At 48.1% G+C, this 10,627-nt stretch overlaps 1 protein-coding gene across 1 annotated transcript in view; it reads right to left on the bottom strand.

Annotated features, from left to right (window-relative positions):
* Positions 1–651: 651 nt before the first annotated feature.
* PLEKHG7 (pleckstrin homology and RhoGEF domain containing G7) overlaps positions 652–10,627 on the bottom strand; it is a 55,419-nt gene continuing 45,443 nt past the window's right edge. Inside the window, exons 15-16 of the mRNA XM_065403861.1 lie at positions 6,742–6,839; positions 652–759 (exon numbers count right to left, since the gene is read on the bottom strand). Coding sequence (XP_065259933.1) covers positions 652–759; positions 6,742–6,839 — 206 coding nt within the window. The remainder of the gene's footprint in view (positions 760–6,741; positions 6,840–10,627) is intronic.

Below are 10,627 nucleotides of genomic sequence, written 5' to 3'. Positions count from 1 at the left end.
GGATAGAGGGCAGGGGAGTTTGGGGTGATGGTCGGGGGCAGGGGTGTGGATAGGGGTCAGGGCAGTCAGAGGGTGGGGAACGGGGGGTTGAATGGGGGCAGGGGTCCCCGGGGGGGGCCAGTCAGGAATGAGAGGAGGGGTTGGATGGGGCGGCTGGGGACAGTCAGGGGCGGGGGTTCCAGGGGTGGTCAAGGGACAAGAAGCGGGGGGGTGTAGATGGGAGCAGGAGTCCTGGGGAGGGGCTGTCAGGGGGCAAGAAGCGGGGGGGGGTCGGATGGGGGCGGGGGCCGGGCCACGCCTGGCTGTTTGGGGAGGCACAGCCTCCTTTACCCGGCCCTCCATACAATTTCCAAAACCCGATACGGCCCTCAGGCCAAAAAGTTTGCCCACCCCTGGGCCAGAGCCTTCCTTTGAGAGAAACTAGAGGGCACCCAAGAATGATTAAGTTGTTCCACTGAGCTCACTATCCCACCTTGTCTCTGTTTTATTTCTAGCTCCACTTTGGCCAAGATGCACCATGCCCAGCCCCCAACCAGTCAGGTCATAGGGCCATTGTTACCAGAAACTAACAAGGATTGTTAAAAGAAATCATTTTGCTACCACCATGTAGACTGGCTTCAAAATGGATCTGTCAATTTCGCATTTACACAATTAAATTTCAGAGGATTCAGATGGCAAACAGAAAAAGGAGCTTTTCTGAGTTTCGTGTCCGTTGGCATAATTGGAGACCGCAGTTTCTATCTCTGACATCCATGTTTTCTGTAAGAGGAAAAATAATGCTTGATAAACCCTGAGGACCTAAAAAAGTTTTAATAACTAAAATACCTGAACTTTAGAGTCTTGGATCTATAAAAATACATTGTACAGTGTTTGATGGGGCACCTTCTCAAAGCTTACTTCTAGAAGAGAAGGTTGATTTATGTCCATAAATTGTTCCATAAACCTGGGATCCAGATTCTCCAGTCTGGCTCAGGGCATATTACGCTGCATAAGCTGTGCAAAGTGGCCTTAAAACAACCAAGATCTCTGTGGATAGCGAAACTCTCTGCCGCCTCCTGCACCAGCCATCTCCTCACTCCCATCATCCGAGGAGGAACATGGGTAAGAGGTGGAGCTTCAAAACTCATGATTCTTCATTGGAGTAAGGTCTGTTACAGACCTTATGCTGGAGTAGGCCCCCTGCTATCCCCATTTATTCCAAGGCCATTCACTCAAGTATTCACACAGTGGAGAATCAGGGCCCGGGTTTTGTTTAGTAACACAAATAACTTTTCTATGATCCAAAAATAGGAACTTTTCACTGTTGATTAGCCTACATGTGCAAAGAGTGGAGCATAGGTTACAATATCAAGCAGATAAAGGGCAGAACAAAATTGAACCACAATACAAGTTCAGTTCAACTACCATGCAGTCTCTAGCTTTCCCATAGAAAACATGATTGAAAAGCCATGGTGTAATATTCCCAGCTGGGCTTCTAACTGCGCTGTAGTGCAGAGATGACACTGGTCATATCTGTGGATGGTGTCTTGGGCAACAGACAGTCTTCCTTGTTAATACGGTTACTCTGTCTATCCTAGCACTTGTGTCAGTAAAATGTATGTCACTCAGGGGTGTGAAAAAAACATCCCGGAGAGACCTAAGTTGCACCGACTAAAGCGCTGGTGTGGACAACGCTATGTTGATGGGAGATGCTCTCCTGCTGATATAGCTGCTGCCACTCGTTGGGGGTGATTTAATTATGCCAGCGGAAGAGCTCTCTCCTGCTGGCATAAAGTAGCTACACTGGAGACCTTACAGCAACACAGCTGCAGTGGTACAGCTGTGCCACTGTAAGGTCTCTAGTGTAGACATGGCCTTAGATCAGTCAGCTGTCAGAGCAGTTGGTCACGAGATACTGCTTGTGTGCTTATGACATCCGATGAGCATTGACAGACATACTAAGATAGCACCAATTTTTTTGTTGGATCACAGAGGGTTGTTACAGGCAGCTGCTGCTCCTCTCAGAGAGCTCTTCTATGTGGTGTCCAAGGTTCGATCTCATCTTCCTTCCTACATGATATATGTGTCAGACCTCTAGAAGTAAACCCCTGTGGCCTTCAGTGCTACGAGTATACTGATGGCCCCCAGATCTACATTCTCTTATCCTCAAAAGCAGATCACTTCCTCGGATCGCAAAGCCTTGTGAGAGAAACACCTAGGTGAAAATCACCTGGCTAAAACTCAATCTGGGCAGCACAGAAGTGTTGCTGGTTGGGAAGAGAGCAGTGCTCTGAAGATCCATAATGGAGAGCATTGGTGGTGCAGATGGTGTGAGTCTCAGGGACCTAATGGACTCCTCACTGCTCCAGGACACCAAATGAAAAGTAATACTCAGAAATGTCTCTTCCCACCTGAATGGCCAGGAGGCTAATAGCTGAGCTCCTGTGTCCTATCAGATACAGAGCTAACCATGACTGTCTGCGTCATCATCTCCAGAGTCAGATAGTGTAGCACTGTATTCAGGGAAGAGATTAGGGGCAAAAAAACTGTTTTTAAGGATGTTTTCTCACTGAATGAATTAAATAAACCCGTTTTAAAAATAGAAAGATAGAAAAACAACTGCAGTCATGTGCAACTCTAAGGAACCCGCATATAAGTCATGAACAATGTTTGAATACTGGAGCTTTTCTATTTCTAGCACAGACCTTTCTCTAACTTTTCATCTAAGGGAGTAACGGTTATCTTGTCTGTGGAGCAGCCAGAGTGGGGGAGGAGGGTGACAGACGTACTTTGAAGTGGGTGATCGTGCCAGGAGACACCTCTCATGAGCGCCTCCTATCAGGTGTGAACCTGCACTCTCTTTCTCTCTCTCTCTCTGCTCCCAGCGCCCCCTGACAGCTTGTTAATCTTCAATGGCCCAGCCCTCTGGCCAGGTCACACACAATCAATATGTGAACAAACAAATAAACTCTTTCTGGGGTAAAAAAATAAGTCCAACAGGGCCTATCATTGAGCCCTGGTTGGTATCTGCAGCCCTGTCACTGGGCTCAGTTCTCAGCCCTTCTGGGCTAGCTTTAGGCCCATCTCTGCCCTGGTATGGAGCAGTGCCCGCAGGGCTGTCTCCCCGGAGACTCTTTGCCTTATCAGTGCTTCTCGACCCAGCTTTCCAGCCAGGTTACTCCTTCAAGGTCAGTCCCCTTCTGCGGGTAACAGAGTTCAACAAAGGGTTGGTTCTCTACAGAGTCGTCAGTCATGTCCTTGAGCCCTTTAAATTCTAGCTTTGTGCTTGGGCTTCTACATGAAACTTGTCCCCTTCTCGGGCCTTTGGCCACTCCGCCAGGTCACAACCCAGGGCCCCAACAAATAGCAACCACGTGCTGCTTCCTTTAACTCTTTTGCTATTGCCGTTCCTTGAGCCATTTCCCACGTAACCCCTTCCTCTTCACCCTTACCTCAGGGCTGAAGTTCTCAACTCCCTTCCTTCCTCACGGAATGCCAGTGCCACCAGAACCTGTCTTTTGGTTCTCACTTGAGCACCAGCAAGAGACACCTTCCTTACGCCTCTGGTCCTGCCAGAAACTGACCTGCTCAGCCCTGCAGCTCCTTTTAACTGTGCTGGCTTCACTCTGGCCGCTTCCCTGCAGTCTCTCTAGGCAGACCTGGAGGACCCACCTTCACTGCTCCTTTTCCACAAGCAGGGTGTGGCAGGGCCACAAAGTCTCCAACAGAGGGCCCTGGTACACTCCGTCACAGTGATACAGCTGTGTTCTATGCAATAGTGAAATGTTGGGTTCAGGATTCTTGGGCTCAATTCCTAGCTCTAGGAGGAAGGGTGTGATCTCGTGGTATGGGTCAGAAAAGCCAACCAAATAGACTGGGCAGAGCCTTTCTGATGGGCTGTACAGCTGTGTGAATGAGACTTAGATCTGCCATATTAGAGACTTGGATTCTACTCCTAGCTCTGCCAAAGTGACTTTGTGCAATTTTTCAGTTAACTTATCTCTCACGCTCTCATATGTCTGCTGAATGTTGTCTGACTGCGCTATGCAGCGGTACAGGGAGCCTGATTTAGCTGTAATATGGAACATCCCGCAAAATCCAGTAAATCTAAGAGCTGTTCGCAGCTGCTTCAGGATGCAGTAGGCTTTTCTGAATAGGACAAGTCAATGAGAACATATCATTGGTGCTCCATGCAATGTACTGGCTCTCTTTGAAGTGCCCCATCTACTTCAAGATCCTGATCTACAAAGTTGTCAGAGGATCGCAGACAGTGTTTTTATTCTTAGACCCACAACACCAGCTGGAAACATCAGGGCCCCTTGGCTGAACTAGTCGAAAATTGTGCTGATTGTGAAGTGCAAAATGAGGCCAGCTCATTTCATGTAGGCCCCCAAAATACTGTCCAATGCGATATAGCTTTTTACAATAATGTGGAACTGAAAGACAATGTGTTGTTGCATTATTATTAACCTATAATGCAGATGCTGTTTAATATCAGGATTTTAGTGCTCAATCGTATGTTGCAGGACTCGGAGAAGATGGAAGTAAACTGGAACACTGCCAATGTTGGAGGGCAAAGTATTGTAGTGTAAGCAGAGTCAGGATGAGCTCTACCCTGACATCTGGTGGTGAATTATGGCGAGTGTGGAAAAGAACTCCAGGGGCTGATCTTGTTTGCATAGGCACACCCACTCGCCTGGCATGAAACAACAGCAACTGAAAGTGGTTACTTTGGCTGGTGTGGGATCCCCAGTTTCTCTGTTATTGGGGCAGGAAGAATAAAGTTTTGTTACCCTGATTCTGTGAATCAAGGCCAGTGGAACTGTTGTATGACAGAAGGACTGAGTGAGTCCTTCACCATTACCTAAGTAGCACTTGCTTGACAAGGGGCATGGGTTACAAAACCCAGTGAAGGGAGAGAGGATGGGGACAGGTATTTGTACCTGATGGTATGGGCCCCCTCTGAGGGTTTGAAACACCAATTGCACTATCTTCTCTCTCCACTGTTGAATGTCAGAACTAACTTTGATTCCATTAGGAGTCTAGTTACAGGCTGCTGAGCTGAATTCACTTTGGGCCAATGGTGCACCTGCACTGGGGCTCCCCTACTATGAGCTGAAATCGCTAAGAGCTGAAATCACAAAAGAGCTAAAGTTATTAAGAGCTGAGATCACTGAGTGCTGTGTTAACTAGTGGGGGAGCCTGAAGCTATATTGCTAAGCAGCTGGCGGAGCAATTTGTGGGGATGACTGGAGGAGCAGCGAGCGGTGCGGAGCCTTGCGGGGCCGGTTGGAGCGGCCCAAGGAATGGCGAGCGGAGCTGTTTGCGGGGATGGCTGGAGCGGCTCACAGGTCGGTGAGCGGAGCGGAGCAGCTTGTAGAGCGGAGCAGTTCGTGGGACGGCAGGAAGTGGACTGGCTCGTGGTGAAGGCTGCGGCAGAACCCCACGGAGAGACGGCCGGCCGGCCTCGGATCACGTAAGGTGCCCCTTAACACCCTGCGTGCCCCCCCCTTTTACTCTGGGGCTGCACTGACCAGGGACAGAGACTTTGGGTGGTTGCTGGACCCAAGAGACTTTGGGGGTGTTGGACTTTGGGGACTCTGGGTGATTTTTGGGTTGCTGGATTCAAGAACCAAAGGGAAAGGACACAGCCCAATTTGCTGGGGTGGGTTTTTGCTCATGGTTTGTGTTATGAATCCTGTTTGTGGTGTTTTTCCAATTTAATGCTGATGTCGTTTACCTCATGTTATTAAACATTTTCTGCTACACTCAGACTCCGTGCTTGCGAGAGGGGAAGTATTGCCTCTTAGAGGCACCCAGGGGGTGGTATGTAATTGTCCCAGGTCACTGGGTGGGGGTTCGAGCCGGTTTTGCATTGCGTTATTGAAACGGAACCCCTAGACACAGAACCCGGCCCTTGTTGCTGCCAACTTAGATGGGCAGAAGGGTTACAGAAGCAAGATTGTAACTACTTTCAGAACCTATTTCAGATGTGAGCCAGTGACTTAGAAGTAGAAAGGGTATATTTATTGCCTTGCCCTGGGGGCCGGGGCACTTTGTCTACCATGTTCTGTATTTTTAAGAATTAGTGTTATTTGAAAGTCTCATTTTGTTCTTCCAGGTGCTAATGAATGAAATACAACTTATAGAACCAATCTGTTATGTTCCATGAAATGCCTAGCCCACATTTAGATGCTGCAAATAAATAATAAAATGCACCGGTCTATTACTCAAAATTCAGGATGGTGTGCAGATGAAGGGGAATTTACATACTCTTGGAATCAAACTCACTTTCTTGGAGACAGATACATTTTCATACCATACCCATTGGTATGAAATTACAATAGTTTTATAAATGTATATAATAATATATATGCAAAAATTATAATACACATTTTCAAAGTGTGGTGTGGGATAATTAGACTGACAATGTCAAAGTTTTATGGTCTTAAAATTATTACATAAAAATTGTTTTAGTTTTTGGGAATGGCTCAGTTTCTTGATTCCTGTTATGCAGGAATTGAACTTTAATAAGTCAGAATTTGAAAAGCTAGTATGTGACCTGCTGGAGGTCCTCACTTAAAATCAGTACATGAGTACTGTAATTACAAACTCTATAACAGTGGAAGATTTGTTTAGGGAAGAGAGTAAATCAGGTCATATTTCTGTCAGATATAGTTGCTTAAGTAAAATTCTCTTTAGGAGAGATCTTTCCTTCGATAAATGTAATTTTAAAAAGGTCTTGTAAAATACAGGACTTACTTTGACCGTCTCTGTTTGTGCTTGTAGTAAGAAGACTCCGATGCACTGTTGATATCTATTTTCATGTTGTATTACAAAAGCATTTCGCAGCCCAAGGACTATAAAACAAAACAAAGCAAATGAAAGAACACACACAAGGTAAGCCACTTTATCAAAATCCCATCAGATTGATTCACTATATATCAATCATATCTTTGTGTCTCCTTGGAAAATCAGCTTTTCTGATTGCTTATTAGGGAAACACATGCTGGCAGTTTGAATTTTATGTTATGAAAAAAATAGCCTCAAATTATTTCAAAAAGTTGGTTCTGCAATTAGCTGCTTTTGAGTCTTGTTCGGGGGGAAATGCTCTAAAGAGACATGCTATGTGCTGTATTGAAAATACTTGGGGAGATTCTGTGCTGAGCCCAAGAGACAAAGCAAAGAACTTGCAGCCCAGGGGAAAGGGGTGGGTCCATGGTGGCTTTAAACCACCTGTGCACCATCCTGACACTGGGATGCTCCCGTGGCTGGAGAAGTCCCAGGTGTGAGTTATGGCTGCCCTGTAGACTCCTTACTTAGACTTAGAGTCTCCTGTGCCTAGTGGCACATAAGGCAACCCATTTTCCCCACTGCTGTCTGTCCAGAGCAAGATGTTTGACTCCATCAGATGTTGCCATAGTGGAGACAACTTCCTTTTTGATCATCCTGCGATAGGTCATTCTTTGTCCTGCATGGCTTCTCTTCCCGCCAGTGGAAGCCAACCTAAGATGCATCTTGTCCTTCTGCCATGGGGGTAGCCTGATGACCTGGCTGAACCACCGTAACCATCTCTGTCTGATTATTCAGTCCCTAGTGTGCTGACGAAGTTTCTTCTTAAAAAGCACTGCTGAAATTCATTCAGCTTTCTCTTGTACCTTTCCACCATCTGCCACGTTTCCAAGGTGTACAATTGTGTGGGAGGACAATAACATTATACAATCTCATTTTAGTGTGTAGATGTATCTTCTTACTCTTCCAGATATTTGACAAATGGGAAAATAATCCACTGGCTTTGCTGATTCTTCCTTCACTTCTTTAGCGAGCTGACCATTTGCAGATATTGTACTTCCAAGAAGGCTGAAGTCCTTAATTCTTTCTTACTCTTTTCCATCAATCACATATCAACCAGTGTTGACAGCATTCTCCCTATCTCCATGAACTTAATCTTCTGTGTACTGATAAGTCCCATTTTGGCAGCTTCTGTTTTTTTGCTCGTAAAGAGTCTTTTCATTCCATCCAAGTTGGTATCCAACACGACTGTATCATCTGCAAAATCTAGGTCTTTCAGCTTATCTCTTGCCCAAATAACACCAGTGATCTGAGCAGCAGCCATTGCTCTTCTCATCACAAAGTCCGTGACAATGCAGAAGAGAAGTGGGGAGAGTATGCAACCTTGCCTTGCACCACCAGTAACAATCAGTGTCTCCATTCTCTGTCCTGACACAGCAGGCACATTCATCATACAAAGCTTTTATCCAATTAAATATGTGAAAACAGGGTCTGAATGAATGCCTCCCTGACAGCTAGCTGGGAGGGGAAGAGACTATGGGTGTGTTATGTAAATACAGTTTGCTCCTGCTCTGTTTACATGTTCATCCGATACAGCTGTGTCAAAGGATCAACTGTGGCTGGTGTTGGGTACAAATGACCTTAGTACTGAATGCAGGGGTAGTGAAATATGGTTACCAATGTTGTAATTATTGTAGGAATACAGGAAAGCAGTACTGTGCTTAACCTGTCCCAAATGGGGGGGGGGGGCGCCCTCAGTTGAAAGAACCTCATTAAGCAGGGGCTTGAATGTCAGAGCCCTGTGAAAGTAAGAGGGGTGGGGATAGGAGTCCCGGTGTCCTGGTCAGGAGGCTGCACAACCGCCCTTCCCATCCCCCCCAGAGTCCTCTCTAGACTGGCTTAACCTGTTCTTCCCCCCTTTCAAAGAATAGAGCTAAATAGGCTTCATTAGAAGTCTCTCTTGTTATTTTAATTGTTCAATCAGAGCTGAAACCACTTGTGGTAGGACTGTGTTTCTGCCCTGCTGAGAGCTAAAATCATGAGAGCTGAAATCACTTGAGAGGGGGCAGTGTTTCTGCCCAGCCTGCAAAAGAGCTGAAAATCACTGAGACACTGATGTGCAGACGTCACAGCAGAGGCAGAAGGTGACTGACAGTCAGCTGGCGAATGAGTGACCATCAGGGCGGCGGCGAAGAGGTGTGACGAGTGGCCAGCAGGGCGGCGGCAAAGAGGTGAGATGAGCGGCCAGCAGGGCGGCGGTGGAGAGGCGTGATGAGCGGCCAGCAGGGTGGCTGGTGGAGATGTGTGACGAGTGGCCAGCAGGGCGGCGGCAGAGAGGCGCAATGAGCAGCCAGCTGGGTGGCTGGTGGAGGGGCGCGGCAAGAGCAATGAGCAGGTGGCCGGTGAGCAGCCAGCAGAGCGAGTAAGATGCCTCTTTACCCCCCACCCAGGGTGGGAGGTGAACTCTGCAGATGCACCTCTGAACTCTGGGTCTGCACTGACCAAGGACAACAACTGAGAGTGGGGTGCAGAGAAGGGTCGGGCATGTGAAAGGGACTTTTGGGTTGATGGACTTAAGACCCTGAAGGGAAAAGGACACTGCCCAACTTACTTGGGGATGGGCCTTTTACTCATGGTTTATGTTTATGAACCCTATTTGCGGTGTTTTCCCAAATCAACTCCGAGTTAATTCCTCCTCTTATTAAAAGTTTCTTTTCTACACTTGGACTCTGCTTGCGAGTGGGGAAGTATTGCCCCAGGGATGGTATGTAATTTTCCCAGGTTACTGGGTGGGGACTCGAGCCAGTTCTGTTTTGTATCGATGGAAAGGAACCCCTAGATATTGAACCTGGCCCTGGTTGCTGCTGGCTCCACCTGGTAGAAGGGTTACACATGTTTGCTGAAATTCCACAGAGTTTCAGGATCTTCTAGAGAGCTTCTTTATCAAACAGTTTTATAAATTCAATTAAATTGAAAACCATCTTCTGCTGGTATTCTAAGCCTTTCTCAATAAGTTTTGGGAAGGCGGAAACCTGGTCTGAACACCACCCAGTGGGTTGAAATCCACGATGTTCTTCCTAAGCAGGGCCGGCTCCAGGCACCAGCCCACCAAGCTTGTGCTTGGGGCGGCACCTGGAGGGAAGCAGCGCGGTGCTCCGGCTCCGGCCGCCGGGGAGAGCGGGGCCACGGCCGGGCTCGCCGCTGGGGAGAGCGGAGCCCCGGCCGGGGAGAGCGGAGACCCGGCTGGGGCTCGCCACCCTCCCCCCGGCGCTCTGGCCACCGGGGAGAGCGGAGCCCTGGCCGGGCACTCCGCCCTCCTTCCAGGGCTCCGGCTGCCCTCCCCCCCGGCGCGCTCTCCCCGGCCGCGCTGGGGGGGGGAGGGGGGCTGGAGGCTTTTTTGCCTGGGGCGGCAAAAAAGCCAGAGCCGGCCCTGTTCCTAAGTACTTCGGCAATGGCAGTTTTCATCCTATTCAAACTGATAATGCCAAACGCTTTTCCAGGTACAGATAGGAGTGTCACCCCTCTCCAATGAACACAAATAAGCTGGTGCCCCTCTTTAGGGATCATGCAGATAACACCTCTTAGGCTTCAGCACTGCCTGGAATCTCCACAGCACTCCATGTTGTGGTCTGGCCCCCAGCATGCTCCTGACATCAAGGCTTATGATAGGGTCCTCTGAAAGATAGTCTTGTGGTTGTCTTCTGCAGTGCCTGCTCTGGGCAAATCTTCCTCTAATCAGTTAATGGGGCTTTGAGAGACCCTTTATGTTACCCTGGCCCTTTGACCTGGCATAAAGGGGCTGAAGAGGGGTGAAGAGCTTTCATACGTTTCCTTAAGATTTTCCATCAAAACAGAG

Source organism: Emys orbicularis, chromosome 1 (assembly GCF_028017835.1).
Source record: "Emys orbicularis isolate rEmyOrb1 chromosome 1, rEmyOrb1.hap1, whole genome shotgun sequence".
Classification (NCBI taxonomy): domain Eukaryota; kingdom Metazoa; phylum Chordata; order Testudines; family Emydidae; genus Emys; species Emys orbicularis.
The sequence above is the reverse complement of the archived record's forward strand: the minus strand, read 5'-3'. Positions and strand labels throughout refer to the sequence as shown.